The sequence below is a fragment of the Somniosus microcephalus genome, chromosome 3 (assembly GCF_052327205.1).
Source record: "Somniosus microcephalus isolate GS21.2 chromosome 3, FLI_Smic_1.0, whole genome shotgun sequence".
Classification (NCBI taxonomy): domain Eukaryota; kingdom Metazoa; phylum Chordata; class Chondrichthyes; order Squaliformes; family Somniosidae; genus Somniosus; species Somniosus microcephalus.
In genome coordinates this window covers 58,041,693-58,061,213 of record NC_140989.1, presented here as the reverse complement: position 1 = coordinate 58,061,213, position 19,521 = coordinate 58,041,693, and the positions used below count along the sequence as shown (strand labels likewise).

General features: G+C 42.8%; 1 protein-coding gene across 4 annotated transcripts; it reads left to right on the top strand.

The window, feature by feature from the left end:
* On the top strand, positions 1-17,912 carry mcfd2 (multiple coagulation factor deficiency 2, ER cargo receptor complex subunit). 4 transcript variants are annotated; one of them, XM_085980594.1, is made up of 4 exons: positions 1-155; positions 2,794-2,982; positions 5,749-5,908; positions 17,295-17,912. In XM_085980594.1, the coding sequence occupies exons 2-4, from the start codon at positions 2,804-2,806 to the stop codon at positions 17,424-17,426; spliced, it is 471 nt and encodes a 156-aa protein (XP_085836720.1). In that variant the 5' UTR covers positions 1-155; positions 2,794-2,803; the 3' UTR covers positions 17,427-17,912. The 4 variants fall into 4 exon arrangements, with proteins under 4 accessions (XP_085836720.1, XP_085836736.1, XP_085836741.1 ...); XM_085980602.1 differs by lacking the exon at positions 1-155 and adding an exon at positions 491-715; XM_085980610.1 differs by lacking the exon at positions 2,794-2,982 and having other exon boundaries at positions 9-155.
* Positions 17,913-19,521: the final 1,609 nt, after the last annotated feature.

The window sequence follows — 19,521 nt, the reverse complement described above, 5'->3', positions numbered from 1 at the left end:
AAGGGGGCAGGGCCTGGGCGTAAGTTCAAAGGTTCCCCTCTTCAGCGGACGCAGTTCGAAGTGAGTTAGGAAAATCAAATAAATAACGGAAATCGCGCGTCACTTCGACTCTCGAAGGCTGGCAAACCGAGGCGGCGGACAAGAAGTTAGCGGCGGTAAGCTGGTTATTATGCTAATATTATATTCTAATCCGCAGCCGGCGGTCTTTTGTTGGGATGTATCTGGCGTATTGGCCGGTAAAACACGACGAGCCGATTTAGCGGCCGAGTGTTAATGAGGCGGTGGCGCGCGGGCGGACTTTATTTTCTCTCTGTTTGATTTCTACCCCGTGTCCTCCGACCCTCACCCGGCCGCGTCTGTTTGTGTGTGACGGCAGAGGGATGCTTGACGGGCGCGTCCGCCAATCAGGGCGCGCGTCGTCACAGGGGCCGCTCGGAATGTTCGGGGCTGCGCCAATCGGAGAGGAGGTCAAAGGGGCAGGGGGAAGGACCCGTGCAGTGGGCGGGTGGATGGTATATTGCCCCACCGCCCCCCAACACTCTCCATTGCCTCTTCATTCGCCGCCACTGCAGCCTTTTACTGCAAGATCAATCTGGATCAACCCCCTCGACCCCTCACCTTATTCATCTGACATCTCACCCTTCTGAGACCTCTGCCTCCTGGACTTGTGTGAGGATCTCCCGAATTAGTGTCAACTGGTGGCCAACTGTCCTGGGTGAGTGAAACACCGAGAATTAGCAAGCTGGTACAGCACGCAATTAGGAAGGCAAATGGCATGTTGGTCTTTATTGCAAGAGGGTTGGAATACAAGAGTAAGGAAGCCTTGCTGCAATTGTACAGGGCTCTGGTGAGACCACACCTGGAGTACTGTGCACAGTTTTGGTCTCCTTATCTGAGAAAGGATATACTTGCCTTAGAGGCGGTGCAACAAAGGTTCGCTAGATTGATCCCTGGTATGAGAGGGTTGTCCTAGGAGGAGAGATTGTGTAGATTGGGCCTATACTCTCTGGAGTTTAGAAGAATGAGAGGTGATCTCATTAAAACATGTAAGATTCTGAGGGGGATTGATAGGGTAGATGCTGAGAGGTTGTTACCCCTGGCTGGAGAATCTAGAACTAGGGGGCATAGTCTGAGGAGAAGGGGGTCAGCCATTTAAGACTGAGGAGGCATTTCTTCACTCGGGTGGGGGGTTGTGACTCTTTTGAATTCTCTACCCCAAAGGGCTGTGGATGCTCAGTCGTTGAGTATTTTCAAGGCTGAGACAGATAGATTTTTGGACTCTAGGGGAATCAAGGGATATGGAGATTGCGCGGGAAAGTGGAGTTGAGGTCGAAGATCAGCCATGATCTTATTGAATGGCAGAGCAGGTTCAAGAGGCCGTATGGCCTACTCCTGCTCCTAATGATTATGTTCTTCCATTCTTAAATATGTGGGATAGCAAAATACTACGGATGCTGGAAATCCAAAATAACAACAGAAAATGCTGGAAAAACTCAGCAGGCCAGGCAACATCCGTGGAGAGAGAAATAGAGTCAACGTTTCTGGCCGAAACTCTTCGTCAGGACGTGGGGTCACTTTGCAGTTAGGCTTGAGGTGACATTCCTGACAATGGGACTTTGGAACTGAGCCAGCCCTATGTAACAGACTCAGTAATTCAAAAGCTGAGTCAAAGTGTAGTACTCCAGTGAACCATTGATTATTGATCAACCAGACTGCATGTGTCCTTCACTGTTGTGGAAGAAGAAAAAAGGAAAGATTTGCATTTATATAGCGCCTTTCATGACCACTAGACGTCCCAAAGTGCTTTACAGCCAATGAAGTACTTTTTGAAGTGTAATCACTGTTGCAGTGTAGGAAATGTGGCAACCAATTTGCACACAGCAATCTCCCACAACAGCAATGTGATAATGACCAGATACTCTCTTTTAGTAATGTTGATTAAGGAATAAATATTGGCCAAGACACCGGGGATAACTCCCCTGCTCGTCTTTGAAATAGTGCCATGGGATCGTTTACATCCACCTGAGAGAGCAGACAGGGCCTCGGTTTAACATCTCATCCGAAAGACGGCACCTCTGACAGGAAAGCACTCCCTCAGTACTGCACTGGAGTGTCAGCCTCTTTTTTTGTGCTGAAGTCTCTGGAGTGGGACTTGAACCCACAGCCTTCTGACTCGGAGCTGAGAATACTAGCGACTGAGCTGCGGCTGAAGTCTGAGTTTATTTTTTGGGCTGATGAAGTTTGGAATGAAAGCCACTGGAAATGTTACCTTGAAACCAGATATGCAAACGTGCTTGTGTATTCAAACTTTGGTGCCTACCACGGCCAAGGTGGAACCACTGTTCCATAAAGTATGATGTATGTTCATTCTATGGTCAGGTGGTTGCTGACAGTGCCTTTTGTGGTGAGTTGTCATGCTCACCATGCAACTTGGGAGGAGTTCTTGGTACGTGCTGTCTGGCTGGCTAGAAATAAATATTTGCATATGTAATGAGCCCTATCATAACTCTGCCAAATGTCTCTGCTTTATATGAATTACACTTTGAAGTGCAGTCGTTATATGGCAGCCAATTTGCACACCTACCGATATCCATCAAACAGCAGTCAAATAAATTACCTTTTTTTTTGGTGGGGCTCAATTCTGCATTTTAAAATTTCAAATGGAGGTTCTCTGTTCCCAGGTTAAGCTACCACAGGATACACAAGTATTTTAATGTTTTGTACAAAGTTAAGGGTTTCAACAGTTTGATGCTCCTTTTGGGAATAAACTTATAATGTATCATTGTTATACAGGATCTGCATCATGTTATACTGGAGTAGAATTGTGAGGAGCTGCTTCGTAGGGTTCTTGTGTCTTGTACTATGGGGCAGGCAGCATCCGTTTTCAACTCTAGCTCAAGGTCATCTACCGCATGATTCTGAAATCACTGAGGGTCATCGACCGAACATTCGTCTAGATAAGAACCTTGTTCAAGACAAAGAGTATGTAACTCACTGTTTCTACAGTATAGAGAATAAATTGGAGTAAAGGAGTTTTCTCTATTTGTGTAATGCAGTAATTCCATTTTAATTTCCCAGATATTGCTAAGTTGAACAGTAGCTTTACACTTAACAGAATCTGTTAATTTGGAAGTTTTTTTTTCCATTTTTGCTTTGCATCATAACTTTGGCATGTTTCATGTTGTACCGTTTGTTGGCTGACCACTTCATACATTTATCTTTCCCTCAGAAAAGATTTAATTGCCCTTTTTAAGGTTCTGTCTCTGTCTCCCCCTATAATGTACTTGCTCTGTTTCCTGCTTTTTTTCCCCCCCTCATCCTCCTTCCTAAAATAACTTTATTAGCCCCTCTCAGCCCTCAAGCAGTTTAATTTAGAAGTCGCCTTCTGGGAGATTTCCTTGACACTACCCAGCTGCACAACTATGAATAGCACCTCGGTAACAGGAGGAAATTTGTTGCAAAAGTTTGCACTAATTCTGAACTGTGGCACAATGTCACCCCTTAAAAAATCTACAGTACTTCAATGAACGCTTGTAAGACATGAAAATTGTTTTGAACAAGCATACTGTCTCGCTGAGAAGACTAAAATGGGAGAAATAGCACTTCTAGGATTTCATCATAAAGTAGTAATTGTAAGCATGTGAAATGTTATAATGTGACTACTTTTACTGTGTACTTTTTCCAATTATAGAGTTTATCCCTCCAAGCTTTGGTTGTGTCTGCGAAATGTATTTTGAGCACTGTAATGCTAAGGTGAAGTACTGGTATTGGTGGGAATAATTTGAGCTGATCCTACAACATTTACAGTGTATTGGTCTTGATATCCAAAATCTGTAGTGACAATAGTGGCTTGTTACAATATTACACCCTGTTTTCTCTCTGCCCCCTCCTTAAAAGACATAAGGGTGGATGTCCTCTAGGGGTGCCCATTGGGTATCTTAATAGGACAGTGCATATTAGATGGTTGCACCTGTGAGGAAGGAGCTACTTGAATGTTTTTGCTTGTCTCTCTCTACCCCTCACCCTTTCCTCCCCTTCCCCATTCCATTTCCATGGCTCAGTAACAGGCCAGCCCTCTGGCTGGGCTGTGTGCCTAAAAAGCTGGGAAGAAACTGGAGTGCAGCTGCAGACCTGAGACGTGTAGCTGCGTCTTGGATGCTGGTGTGGAGCCAAGATCCCAAGCATCTCAAATTGTTCTGAAGGGTGCTAACAAATTTGAAACTTGGCTGCCTTTTGGTTTCCTCTGTGGATTGTTGCAGGCGGTCCAGTGTCTGGGTGCCTCACATACCAGGTATCTTCAGGTGCAATCAGGCTGGGGCATCTGACAATCTTGGCCATCACAAAATTAGGCAGAATGGCAGGATATCTCCCACCTCATTATAATAAGGATACTGGGCCTGCGCCTAGTCCAGGTGCAGGCCCAGTTATATCAGCAGGCAAAGCTCCAAGAAATCTTGACCGTATAGTATAGGTGAAGATCTGACATAATGGCTCTCTGCCGCATTTTTCTTCTTCACTGTGCCCGGGGAATGCTAGTTTTATTTTTCCCCTCGGATGTAGGGATGAGGAAAATCTACCCTATGACCTTTCAGAAGTTGTAGATGCTGGTGACCTGTGTAGATGATAGTGGTCACCAGGTCAGTCAATGAGCAACTACATAAAACAATGTGTTTATTTACCTAGTTCATGGATTGAAATGTTGATCTGAAGTCATTATTAAGCTATCTGGTTTTTTATTATTTTATTGATATTCCTGTGCTTATTTTGACCCTTTTCTTGGATTTACTATTTTTTTTCCCCGTACCTTCCATCAAAACAAAATTGCATCACTAGATCGGCTGTTTTCAGTTCAAAGATGTGGAATTGCAGCCAGTAAGTCTAGTGCAAATAACTCTTCTGTGCAGTAATTCTGTTACTTTGAAGGAAACTCAGAAATATAAAATGTAGTCAGAAGTATTTGAAGCAATACAAATTATTTTGAAATTAAATTAAAAGATCTGCACTTTGGCTGTTGACAAATGCCAGTTTTCAAAATATTAGTTGAGTGGAGGTTTGATGTTATCAGTTTAACCAGAAAGCTTTGTTATTTTCCAGCTCAGTATTGACCATGTCCTGGAGCGTGCTTGGCTGAAATGATTTAAAGAATGATTAACATTCCAGAAAACTAAGAAGCATTATTTGGTGTAGGAACATTGCACTCATCCCACTCTGAACTCTTCTGCATTCCTCCTGCCCCATCATTTGCAGCTGTGCCTTCAACTTTCTAGGCCCTATACTCTGGAATTCCCACCTTTAACTTCTCCACACCTCCACTTCCGTCTTCTCCTTTTGAGACCTTCCTTAAAACCTGCCTCTGACCAATCTTTTGGTCACCCCCCTCATAATATCTCCTTGGGCTTGGCATTCATTTTTGCCTGATTATGCCTCTGCTGTGCCTTGGCATGTTTTTCCACAATCAAGGTGTTCTATAAATACAAATTGTTGTTGGAACTTCATATCTCAGACCTCCCTGCGAAATGTTGTTGTATTATGATGTTGAAAAGAGGGTGGATTTTTTTTGCTGTATGTCAATGAGATATGAGAGGAATGTATTTTGTCACAGCGTATCTTTCCATGATTGATACTATTCGCAGAACAAACATTTATCATGGCAGAAATGCTACTGCAGTTCTCAATCCACATACAGTATTACTGTTTTAAATGGAAGATGCACTGTTTGTAATGAATGTGGTTTCATTAATTTTGCAGTCATATTATGGAGCATTTAGATGGTGTGATCGACAAACCAGAATCTGAGATGACACCACAAGAACTTCAACTTCATTACTTCAAAATGCATGATTATGATGGGAATAATCTTCTTGATGGATTGGAATTAATATCGGCTATTACACATGTACACAAAGAGGTAAATATTATGTTACTGAGAACGTGCATCTCTCCTCTCTGGTTTAGTAGCTGAAATCTGTTAACTCCGTACAGACTGGGGATCAAACCTAAAACTTTCCTGGTCTGTATGACTCGGCTATTCACTGGAACTGGAAGTGATTACCAGATTCTTTTGAAGTCTCCCTGTGTATATTCATTGCATACATATTACATTTTGACCAATGTGCATTACTGTACATTTCGCAGTATTAAATTTCATTTCCCATTAAATCTGAGTGAGTGTTGTGTAAACTCCTTTTTAAAAAATACAGTATATCAAAAAATGATACATTTTAGTCTTTATTGGTCTATGCGCTCCATTCTTGGGATCCCGTTATAGGATTACATAGGATAAATGGCACAGAAACTGCCCATTCAGCTCAACCAGTCCATGCCAGCGATTATGCTCCATTCGCGCCTCCTCCCGTTTTTCCTCATCTAACTCTGTCAACATAACCCTCTTCCCTTCTCCTTCATATGCTTATCTAGCCGCCCCTTAAATGCATCTATACCATTTGCCTCAACTACTCCCTATGGTAGCAAGTTCCACATTCTCGCCACTCTCTGGGTAAAGAAGTTTCTTCTGAATCCTCTATTTGATTTCTTGGTGACTATCTTATATTGATGGCCTCTAGTTATATTCTCCCCCACAAATGGAAACATTCTCTTTCTACTCTAGCAAAACATTTCATAATTTTAAAGACCCTCGCCCCTTAGCCTTTTTTTTTCCAAGCGGAAAGAGACCTAGCCTGTTCATCCTTTCCTGATATGTATACCCTCGCATTTCTGGTATCATCCTTGTAAATCTTCTCTGCACCCTCTCCAGTGCCTCTATATCCTTTTTATAATATGGCGACCAGAATTGTACACAGTACTCCAAGTGTGGTCTAATCAAGGTTAGATACAAGTTTAGCATAACTTCCCTACTTTTCAATTCTATCCCTCTTGAAATAAACCCCAGTGCCTGGTTTGCTTTTCTTATGGCCTTGTTAACTTGTGTCGCTACTTTTAGTGATTTGTGTATTTGTATTCCGAGGTCCCTTTGCTCCTCTGCCCCACCCAAACTCGCGCCCTCCAAGTAATAAATGACCTCCCTATTCGTCCTACCAAAATGTAATACCTCACATCTGTGTTGAATTGCATTTACCAATTATATGCCCATTCTGCAAGCTTATTAATATCATAGTCATAGAGCCATAACGGCACAGAAGGAGGCTGTTCGGCCCATCGAGTCCATGCCGGCTCTCTGTAGAGCAATCCAGTCAGTCCCATTCCCCCGCTCTATCCCCGTAATCCTGCAAGTTTATTTCCCTCAAGTGCCTATCCAATTTCCTTTTGAAATCATTGATCATCTCCGCTTCCACCACCATCGTCGGCAGCGAGTTCCAGGTCCTCACCACTCACTGCTTAAAAAAGTTTTTCCTCACATCCCCCTGTATCTCTTGCCCAAAACCTTAAATCTGTGTCCCCTAGTCCTTGTACCATCAACTAGTGGGAACAGCCTTTCTCTGTCTACCTTATCCAAACCCGTCATAATCTTGTACACCTCTATCAAATCTCCCCTCAACCTCCTTTACTCCAAGGAGAACAACCCCAGCTTCTCCAACCTAACCTTGTAGCTAAAATCCCTCATCCCTGGAACCATTCTGGCAAATCTCCTCTGCATCCTCTCCAGGACCGTCACACCCTTCCTAAAGTGTGGTGACCAGAACTGGACACGGTACTCTAGTTGTGGCCAAACCACAGCTTTATAAAGGTTCAGCATAACTTCCCTGCTTTTGTACTCAGTACCTCTAATTATGAAGCCCAAGATCCCATATGCTTTGCTAACTCTTCTCTCAATATGTCCTGCCACCTTCAAAGATCTATGCACATGAACCCGCCAGGTCCCTCTGTCCCTGCACACTCTTTTAGAACTGTGCCATTAAGTGTATATTGCCTCTCCCTGTTCCTTCTGCCAAAATGCATCACCTCACACTTCTCTGTATTAAATTCCATCTGCCACTTGTCTGCCCATTCTGCTAGCCTTTCTATGTCCTGTTGCAGTCGATTGGCATCATAATCACGGTTTGCCACACCTCCAAGTTTGGTATCATCAGCAAATTTTGAAATTTTACTCTGTATTCCAATATCCAAATGATCAAAAAAGCAGTGGTCCTAGCACTGACCCTTAGGGAACACCACTGTCTACCATTCTCTAGCCTGACAAAACAACCATTTACCACGACTTGCTGTTTTCTGTCCTTAAGCCAATTTCTTAGCCAAGCTGACACAGACCCTCCTATTCCATGAGCCTCAATTTTGTTAACCAGCCTTTTATGTGGTACTTTGTCAAACACTTTCTTTAAATCCATGTAGACAACATCCATTGCATTCCTTTCATCAATCCTCCCTGTTACTTCATCAAAAAATTCAATTAGATTAGTCAAACACGATCTGCCTTTTACAAATCCGTGCTGGCTCTCCTTAATTAACTTAAACTTCTCCAAGTGCCTGTTAATTTTTTCCCTGATTATTGTTTCTAAAACCTTACCCACCACTGATGTTAAACTGACCGCCTGTAGTTACTAGAAATGAAAACAGAAAATGCTGGAAATACTCAGCAAGTCAGGCAGCATCTGTGGAGAGAGAGAGAGTTAACATTTCAGGTCGACGACCCTTCATCAGAACTGGAAAAGGCTGGAGATCGAACAGGTTTTTAAGCGGGTGTGGGGCAGGGATAGGGGGGAGGGGAGGAAAGACCAAAAGGGAAAGTCTGTGATGGGATGGAAGGCAGGAGAGATTGAGACATTGGCCTAGAAATTGGGTTGGGGCGCAAAAGTCGGCGGAGCGCAGGATTTAGCGCAGCGATTGGAGTGATACCGATCGCCAGATATTCAGTTTCATTGCCCCTCGAGGGACACGGGGCGAGGCTCGAGGCGCTCCGCGTCCCTCTTAGGGCGCTGAAACTGCTGCGGCACGGCACGCTGCGGTACTGCAGGCCTTCCTCCCACTGTTAAGGGGGAGGTGCCTGCAACAGCGCGATCCCTGATCGCGAGTGCCGGCAAATGAGCCCGGCACCAAGGAGAAGTGCCGGGCTCTCGGGAAACAGCCGGCAATGCCGCTGGGGGGGGGGGGGGGTTAGGAGGCCGGGGACGGAGGTGCTGGCAGGCGGCCGCCGAAAAAGCAGCCGCCCCGCACCTCCACCTTAACTTGCGCCGCTGCCGGCACAGTAAGGCCCCATGAACCGGGCGCGGGTAGCGAGCGGCGCAACTGCGGCGTTCGCTACCAAATATCACGAATGGGGCGCTGCGCACACCGATGACTTCATCGGTGGCGGCGCAGCGCAAATGCCTAACGCCACCATTAGCGCCCCTACTGAATATCGCCGGAGATGCAGCCAGTGGCGCTACAGCCACTGACTGCCTCTTTAGGCGCTAACAGGTGGCGCTACTCACCCAATTTCTCCCCCATTAAGAGATGCTGCAAGGCAAAAGGAGATGGTAATGGGACAAGTTAAGAAACAAAAGATGGCTCTAGATGAAGTGTAAATGGCACTGGCAGAATGAAAGACAGCTGCCAAGTAGGAGAGAGAAAAAAAAAATGGAAGAAAAAAGAACAGGGGCAGAGGTTATGGTCTGAAATTGTTGAACTCTATGTTGAGTCCAGAAGGCTGTAAAGTGCCTGTAGTTACTAGGATTGTCCTTCCACCCTTTCTTAAACAAGAGTGTCACATTTGCCACTTTCCAATCCTCTGGCACCTCCCCTGCATCTAGGGAAGATTATGGCAATCCCTCCTGCTATCTCCACCCCCACTTCCCTTAGCAACCTAGGATGCAAGCCATCCGGACAAGGCGACTTATCCACTCTAAGCATATCCAGCCTTTCCAGTACATCCTGCCCATCAATTTTCACCCTATCCATTACCTCTACCATCTCAGCTTCTACCGATATTTTGTCAGCTTCCTCTTCCTTAGTAAACATTGATACAAAGTACTCATTAAGTATTCCAGCCGTGCCTCTAAGCATATATCACCCTCTTTGTCTCTAATAGGCTCCACCCCACCTCTTACTACCCGTTTACTATTTACATGCCGGTAGAAGATTTTTGGGTTCCCTTTTATGCTAACTGCCATTCTATTCTCATATTCTCTCTTTGCCAGTCTTATTTTGCTCCTCACTTCCCCTCTCAACTTATTGTATTTGGCCTGGTTCTCACTTGAAGAATTGACCTGACGCGCATCATACACCCTCTTTTTTTTTTGTTTCATAACATTCTCTATCTCCCTCGTCATCCAAGGAACTCTAGCATTGATTCCCCTACCTTTCCCTCTTGTTGGAATGTACCTAGCCTCTACCTGAAACATTTCCTTAAAGATCGCCCATTGTTTCATTACAGTTTTTCCTGTCAATCTTTGGTTCCATTTTACCCTGGCTAGATCCCCTCTCATCCCATTTGAAGTTAGCCTTCTTCCAATTTAGAAGTTCTACTTTAGATTGTTCCTTGCTCTTCTCCATTACTAATCTAAACCTTATGATGATCACTCTTACCCAAGTGTTCTCCCACAGACACTTGGTCCACTTGGCCCGCTTGGCCCGCCTCATTCCCCAGCACCAGATCTAGCAATGCCTCCTTCCTAGTTGGGCCGAGAACATACTGGTCAAGGAAGTTCTGAACACATTTCAGAAATGCCTCCCCCCTCCTTTAGCTTTACTCTAACATTATCCCAATCGATATTTGGGTAATTAAAGTCCCCCAATAACACCACTCTATAGTTCTTGCACATCTCTCTGATTTCCCTGCAGATTTGCTCCTCTATCTCTCTCTCACTATTTGGAGGCCTATAAAATACCCCCAAAAGCGTGATCACACCCCTTTCAACTCTAACCAAATGGATTCTGTCCCCTCAAGGACATCCTCTCTTTCCAACACCACAGTGTCTTCCCTAATTGGTACTTCCACCCCACCTCCCTTTTTTCCTTCCCTATCTTTTCTGAACACCTTGTATCCGTGAATATTAAGCGCCCAGTCCTCACCATTTTTAAACCACGTTTCCATTATTGCCACTACATCATATTCCCACATGGCTAAATGTGCTTGTAGCTCATCAACCTTATTCACCACACTTTGTGTGTTTACATATATGCATTCCAAACCTGTCTTTGTATTCCTCATAGTCCTTCTTAGTCTACTCCTATCTAATATGGTACTACTTCCTTCTCTAGTACTATCCAACACTCCCTCCTTTATGCACCTTATTCCTCTATTCTACTTCTATATGCTGGTGCCCACCCCCCTGCCAATTTAATTTAAACCTCCCCGCGAGGACATTGGTCCCAGTCCTGTTGTGGTGCAACCTGTCCCTTTTTGAATAGGTGCCTCCTGTCCCAGAACTGGTCCCAATGCCCCAAGAATCTGAAGCCCTCTTTCCTGCGCCATGCCTCAAACCACGCATTGATCCTCCCTATCTTCCTATTTCTACTCTCGCTGGCGCGTGGCACTAGGAGTAATCCAGAGATTACTTCCTTTTGAGGTCCTACTTTTTAACTCCCTCCCTGACTCCTGAAAGTCTGACTAGGACTTCAAAACCTGCCCCCTCTGTCATTGGTACCGACATGTACCACAACTTCTGTCTGGCTCACTCCCTTCCCCCTGCAGAATATTCTGCACCCTCTCCGTGATATCCCTTACCCTGGCACCAGGGAGGAAACACACCATGAGGGACTCATGATGACGGTTACACAAATGTCTGTCTGTCCCCCTAACTATGGAATCTTCAAAATAACTGCAATTCTACGCTTTGCTGTTGTTCTCCCCCCACCCACCTTGCAGTCCCTTGCCCATTGGTGCACCCCTTCAAGGTGTTGTCACTCCCAGCAGTCTCTAATGCTGTGTACCGGTTTGAAAGTGACGCACACCCGAAGACTCCTGCACTTCCTGCCCCTTCCTACTCTTCCGGATGGCCACCCATTTACTATCCTGAACTCTCTCTGCCTGCGGGGTGGCCACCTTCTGCAACATACGGCCCAGGAAACACTCCGCCTCCCTGAAGCTCCACAGTGACTCCAGCTGCCCCTCAAGCTCGGAAACCCTGAGCTCGAGCTCAAGCATCTGGAAACACTTCCTACACACAGTCCCCCAAGACACATGAAGTGTCCTGAAGTTCCCACATGGCGCAGGAATTGCAAGCAACAGGTATCAGCTGCCCATACATGATCTAAAAAATGTCTCTTCCCTCTTTCAAAAGCTAATCAGTATCTTGTTTAAACTATTAATTATAATGAATGTCTCTAGACCTTGGCTCTCGGGTATCGCTGCCTCATGCTCCCTCTCTCTGACCGCTCCTTGTTTTTTCAAATACCAGAACAGCACCACTTTCCTCAATGCACCGAATTCCCTCACTCACCAAATTCACAGTTTAGTACTCAGTAGAAGCAGTACTCTGTCGAATTGGACTCAGTGCTACTTCCTGTAATTTTTTGCAGTCCTCCTCAGTATTAACTATCTCCCCCAATTTGGTGTCGTCTGCAAATTTAGAAATTGTGTTTTTGATTCCAAAGTCTAAATCATTAATATAAATTGTGAACAACAGTGGTCCCAGCACTGATCCTTATGGCAAATCACTACCCACCTTCTGCCACAGTGAATAGTTAGTTACTCTTTACCTCTACTCTCTGCTTTCTGTCTTGACGCCAGCTAACTATCCATTCTGCTACTTGTCCCTTGACTCCGGTCATTAGTCTATTATGTGGTACCTTATCAAAGGCCTTTTGAAAATCTAGATAAATTACATCTACTACATTACTCTTGTCTATTCTCTCTGTTACCTCTTCAAAAAATTCATTAAGGTTGGTCAAGCAAGACTTTCCCTTTTGAAATCCATGCTGACTATTCATTATTATATTTTTGGCTTCTAGATGCTCTTCTGTTTTCTCCTTTAGTAGGGATTCCATTATTTTTCCTACCATCAATGTTAAGCTGACTGGTCTATAGTTCCCTGGACATGTTCTATCTCCCTTCTTAAATATAGGTATTATGTTAGCTATCCGCCAGTCCTCTGGCACTACACCTCTTTTTCTAATGAATTATTAAATATGTGTAATAATGCCTCTGCTATCCCTTCCCTAGATTCTTTTAAAATGCTGGGATGTAATCCATCCAGACCAGGTTTTTTTTTTCCTCTGAGTTTGATTAGTTTATTTAATATATATCTTTTTATTTTAAATGCAGTTATTTCATTACTAATCTCGCGATCCAATGTCATGTCCACCTGTTCTATCTCCTTGGTAAATACTGAGGCAAAGTAATTATTTAATATTTCTGCCATCTCTCTATCACTGCCTGCGGTATTATCCTCTCCATCCCTTAGTGGTCCTATTCCCATCCCATCCATCTCTATCTTTTCCCTTATCATGCTCTCTCCTGCTGTCCATGTACTTAATGTATGCCTCTTTCCTTACCCTCAATTTTTCCCTTATGGCTTTATTCATCCATGGTGTCTCACCAGCATTTAGCTTGTTCTTGGTTTTTTAGCGGAATATATTTTTCCTGGACTCTGAACACTGTTTTAAAAGTTCCCCATTGCTGTTCTACATCATGGTTTGCCAATATTGTTGTCCATTTTTATTTTCCCAAGTTCTATTCTCAGCCCCTCAATCAGCTTTTCTCCAATCTATTACTCTGGTCTTCGTCATACTTATGTCCTTCTCAGTTATTATTTTAAAACTTATATTATGGTCACTATTGCCTAGATGTTCCCCTACTTTTACTTCTGTTATCTGCTCTGGTTCATTCCCCATTACTAGATCCAATAGCGGATCCTCCCTTGATGGGCTTTTTACATATTGGGTTAGAAAGGAGTCCTGTACACATTGTAGGAACTCCATTCCCTTATCCCCTTTACCTCTTCTGTCCAATTAATATCGGGTTAGTTGAAATCCCCAATGATTATTATTCTATGTTTTTTACTAATTTCCCTAATTTGTTTGCATATTTCTTCCTTCACCTCCCTTCCACTATTAGGTGGCCTATAGACTACCCCTATTAGTGTGATTGATCCTTTATTGGGGCAGTAATTCCTCCCCAAACGCGTGAGTACGGAAGGGGTACTCATGCGTCTGGCCGGAGGAAATGCCGGTTTTCAGCATGCACAGCGCATGCGCTGAAAACCGGCATTTCCTCTCCTCTAACCCAAGAGGTGAAGAGGCTAGCGCGTGCGCTGTAGGGGGCAGCGCGTGCGTCTTGGATTTCCTCTGTTTTGGGGGATTTGCGCATGTGTAAAGGCCTCCGGTCTTTACACTTGTAAAAAGCACACAAGTATTTATTTTTACAGGTAAGTGGTGTTTTAGTGCAATTTAGAAATTTTTTTCCCACAGGTTTATTATTTTAAAGAATCTACAATAAGGTAAGTTTAGTTTTTGACCCTTTTTATTAAAAATTTATTTTTTTCAAAAAAAAATTATTGTTTAAATTATTTTTTAAAACTTATTTATACTTAATTTAATGATTGGGATGTTTTTTAAAATTTTATTTAAAGTTTAAGTAGTGTTTTGGGGTGCAGTACTTTTCATGAGTTTGACAGTTCTTACTCTCAAACTTATGAATGAAGTTTCCCCTCCCCTGATTGGCTGAACAGTGCTCACCTGATCCCAGCCGGCACATCGCACTAACTACGCCGCTGGGTCAGGTTAGCACAGCGCGCCGACATCCGAACCGGGCCACTGACAGGAAATCCACTGCGGGCCAGGTTTCAGATGTCGGCGCACTGGGTAAGTGCACATCGGGGGCTTGCACGCGCGGCAAGTCCCTGACACCAAGTTCTGGGCCATTATCTTTTATCTCTATCCACATGGATTCTATTTCTGTTTGCCTGATAGCTGTGTCACTTTTTTCTACTGCCATTATGTTATCCCTAATAAGTACAGCTACTCCACCTTCCCTTTTTCCCTCTCTATCTTTTCTAATCTAAATATATTATACCTTGCAATGTTTAATTCCTAGTCTTAATTTTTCTGTAGCCATGTCTCAGTAATCCCTACTGTGTCTGGTTTCTCGCAACGCATGATTGCCTCCAGCTCCCATTTTATTACAGATACTGTGTGCATTGCTTTACAGATAGTTTAACTCATTTTTAATAGCAGTTCCTTTCACTTTATTTTTAACCATCTTTTTACACTCCTGATCTATAACTCCATTTATTCCCTGGCCATCAATATCCTCCCTTACTATGCTCTCCTTTCCTGTTTTGTTTATAATTAGGTTGGTTTAATTTCTTTTAGATTGCTCTCCCCATCTTACTAGTTTAAAGCCCTTGCCACCTCCCTATTTACCCTTTCTGCTAGGATACTGGTCCCATCCCAGTTCAGGTGGAGCCTGACCAATCAGTACAGCTCCTTCCTGTCCCAGTACTGGTGCCAGTGTCCCGTCCCAGTACTGGTGCCAGTGTCCCACACCAGCCCTTTAGCCACGTGTTAATTCTCCTGATCTGACTGCTTCTATGCCAATTTGCACGTGACTCAGGCAATAATTTAGAGATTATTACACTCAAGGTCCTGTTTTTTTAATTTAGCTCCTAACTCCTGATACTCTTTCAGCACAATCTCCTCCCTGTTCCTACCTATGTCATTTGTTCCGACATGGACAACAACTGGATTTACCCCCTCCCTTTCCAAATTCCTCTCCAGCCGCCTCGAGATATCCCTTACTCTGGCACCGGGTAGGCAACACACCCTTCAGGATTCTCATTCTTGGCTGCAGAGGACGCTATCTATCCCCCTAATTATAGAATCCCCTATCGCTACCACATTTCTATTCTGCTCTTCCTCCCCTTGGACAGCCTTCTGCGCGATGGTACCTTGGTCTGCATTGTGGCTGTCCTCCCCGCAGTCTTTCTCCTTGTCCTCACAGGTAGCAAGTACATCGTACCTGTTGGACAGGATCAGTGTCTGCAGGACTTCCTTCTCAACCTCTCCTAAGTCCCTGCTCCCTGTTTCCCTAGCAGTCGCACCCTCCCCTTCCTGAACCTGTGCTTTCCTCTGGGGTGTGACTGTATTCTGGATAAAACTGTCCAGAAATTTCTCCCTCCTCCTTTATGTTTTGGAGTGTCTCTAACTCGCACTCCAGCTCAATGACTCTGAGCCGGAGTGACTGAAGGCAGAGACACATAGCCTGCCCTGCCATAGTTTTTTAAAATTTATATGTTAATTTAAATTAGTTAAAGTTTTTAATCAAGTGATTATTTAGAGTTGTATTAATTAGTTTATCTAGTTAAGTTATTAATTTAGTAAAGTATTAGTGATTGTTCCCCAGCTCTTAGTTTAGAACACTGCACTAGATTAGAGACAAAAAAAATGCTCTAATGCTCACCAACCAATCACCTACATGCTGTCCTGTGATGTCACTCCTTGGTTTTTTTTTTCTCTCTGCTCCGGTCCCCAGTAAGATCCGCTCTGCCGCTGCTGCTCAGTGAGTTTGGGCCCCTCTCCAACTGCGCTCTTTATTTCCTGCCTCTGCTCTGGTACCCAGTCAGGTCTGCTCCTCCTCCGCTGCTCTGTGAGTTTTATACTACAGTACCAGTATGAGACTGATGCCTATACAGCTGAAAGTGCAGCTGGCACAACCCAAGTTGTACTGAAGGCTGAGCCTGCTTGCACACACATCAGAGCTCCACTTGCTATTAAATATTAGAAAAGAGTGGATGGCAGAATGCACTCTCTTGTAACTGTAAAACATGCAATGTTAAATTAAATACCCTGGCAGCCCAACAGTCTGAGCTGGAGTTGTATTCCACCCAGTATAAAGCACAGAGGCCTCCTGGAGGAGAAGGAGTCTATCATTTCCTGGTTATGTTGTGCTTTTTATCAGGACCTGAGTTATACAGCCAATTTAGCAGTGATGTGCATCTGAAAGTGCTTTTCATCAATGCAAAAGTGGCAGTATAACTGCAGCCTGGGAACATGGTTCACAATTTCCTTATCTGCAAATGATTGTGATGAATATTCCAGCATGCTTTATACTGGAATAGTAAATATTGAGCCAGTTAAAGTACTTGGCTGCTAATTGTAATTTAATGAAACAAAAACAAAAAATAAAGTAAGTACAGATCAGTTAGTGTCTGTAAAGAGAAAGAGGTTAATATTTCTGGTGCAGGACACAAGAAAGACTCCAGCCACAGATCTTCATTAGTAATTGGTTGTCTGTCTCTCTGAGGCAGAACCCATTAAAATATATAATTGTAACTGACGATACGTGCCAATGTCAATTGAAATTACACAAACTGTTTAAACTTGCTGACTTATTTCAGATGGGCAAATTGTGTGATTTGATGGCTTTTGTTCTTCACACATTTTTATACTTTTTTGTCTGATTGTGTTGCCTTTCTGTGCAGGAAAGTGGTGGCCAAGGACAGCCCATGCGTGAGGAAGAAATCGTTAGTTTAATTGATGATGTTTTAAGAGATGATGATAAGAATAATGATGGATACATTGATTATGCTGAGTTTGCAAAGTCACTCGAGTAAAAAAGACGCACAAACAATGGCGTTCTAGTTACCATTTTCTGACGGCTGTAGTGGAAGCAGTTAAATATATTTTTTATTATTGGTAAAGGTCAGTTAACTTTATTTTCTTAACAGCTGAGCCAATCATAGTTTACCAGTCTCTCTAAACCAGAAGGTTTTAACTTTTCTGTACAGAATTGTACACTCAAATTTTTAAAAAATGTCACTGGATACTTATGAATATTTTTGTGCAATTAAAAAAAAAACTTGTACAAGGATAGTGCTACTGTTGCTATCCTTCTAATATTTCAATATTTGTGAAGTTTTGCAGTGGAGACATTATACAGTAAATCAAACAGTAATGAAACTGAAGTTTGTGCAATTTAAAAATGAAACTTGTACAAGGATAGTAGTGTTGCGTTGCTATCCTAATACTGTATTTCAATATTTTGTGAAATTTTGCAATGGTGACATTTATGCTGTAAATAAAACAGTAATGAAACTGAAGTGTTGACATGTCACTTTTTAGATCATCACAGTGAAATGATGGGTATTTAAAAAGTGATCACTTTCTTTTTCTAAGTTAGAATTGCTCCTGAGCTGTAAAGGGCAAGTCAGTGAACTAGAAAATGACTTTTTTAATTAAGTATCTTGATGTTTAATATGATTTCCCTCATGACCTGCAATTTAAATGTGGGTGCCCAATAAATGCACTAGTTATTGTGTATTACTGTACATATAATCAAAATTGGTATGAGGTAGTATGTGTGAAGTAAACCTTTAAATTGTAGGATTTTTTTTTAGTTTCAGGAGCCCAACTATCGGCTTTAGTGAAACATCCAACAAGACCGTCACAGATGTGACACTTTATTCAGCTCAGTGTTCAATGTCCATCATCTCTCGCATTCAGTGCAAACTTCTGACTTGCAATTAAAACTCATTTGTAGAGGAAACTGGAAAAAGTTTCAATATGTAGTGTAAAGTTGTAACTGAGGTAACCTTGCTGTTACTCTACTTTTTTTGAGTTGAATAAGGCTTTAAACTGTTCAGGGCCAGCAGTGGAATGCTTTTGGTATACAATTTGATATGGTAGGACATGTTTGATAATGTAGGACATCATTCTTCACATTTAGTTCCTAGTTTCTGCTGAGCTGTCAAAAGAAGCAGAATGAAGATTGTGCTCCCAGACTGATTATCCCAAATTACCACACACCTTGTTACAGAATGGCAGTGTTTGCTTGAAAGCTATACATGTATAAGAACCAGTACTGGTGGCTTTGTCATATTTTATATCTAGAAAATGTATTACAGTTTAAAAATTTGGCTTATTGAAAAGATTGAGTCTCATTAGCATTTGCTGGAACCTGTTCATGTTCCACTTCAGCAATGCACCTTTCAACTGGTGATGATTCTGGTGAATGGGGCAGTGGTTGGCATCTATAACATTCCAGCCTTGAAATTACACTGTTTGCACTTTAGTGTACAAACACTTAGTGTGTTATGACATTTATATCTATTATAACAAGTAATATTAAAATAAATGAATTAAATAGATGAATTTCATACTGATGTAGTGTGTTCATGTAATATTCACACAGCATAATTTCAAAACCTTATGGGAGATTTATATGAAGAAATGTAATTCTGCATTGGGACTTCCAGATATGCATTGAATCAAATAATTTTCTCTCTGCATTTAAATGTCGAGCGTTTAAATGCGCCTTGGATGAAATGTGCTACCTCACTCCTTTCCCTTACAGATGCATCACTTAATAGGCTGAATAATAACATAACTGCACTTGGTTTTCATCAGTTATAGCATGACACGTTTTAACATGGTGCACCTTGTAGTGTTCGCACTTCTATTTAAGGACAAGCTGGCTAGCTATCTGAGGGTGACAGAAATGTCTTATTAATGTCTATATCTTTAAAATTACCCTATTAGATAATCTGACCCTTTTGTCTCCTAACTTACAACATTTTGTTCCAATCTTTTAAATAAAAAATTGCTGATTTCAGCTGGGGTGTTGGTGGGAGTGCTGCATTTGGCCTTGGCAAAAAGGTATCTTGCAGATGAAAGGGGTCATTCTGCGCATTTAGCTCATCCTCTCATTGA

Bases quoted from the DNA above. Each gene is read 5' to 3' on its own strand.
- mcfd2 (XM_085980594.1), top strand. From the start codon at position 2,804: ATGTTATACTGGAGTAGAATTGTGAGGAGCTGCTTCGTAGGGTTCTTG. The intron at 2,983-5,748 runs GTATGTAACTCA...TTAATTTTGCAG, and splicing joins AACCTTGTTCAAGACAAAGA to TCATATTATGGAGCATTTAG. The intron at 5,909-17,294 runs GTAAATATTATG...CTTTCTGTGCAG, and splicing joins TTACACATGTACACAAAGAG to GAAAGTGGTGGCCAAGGACA.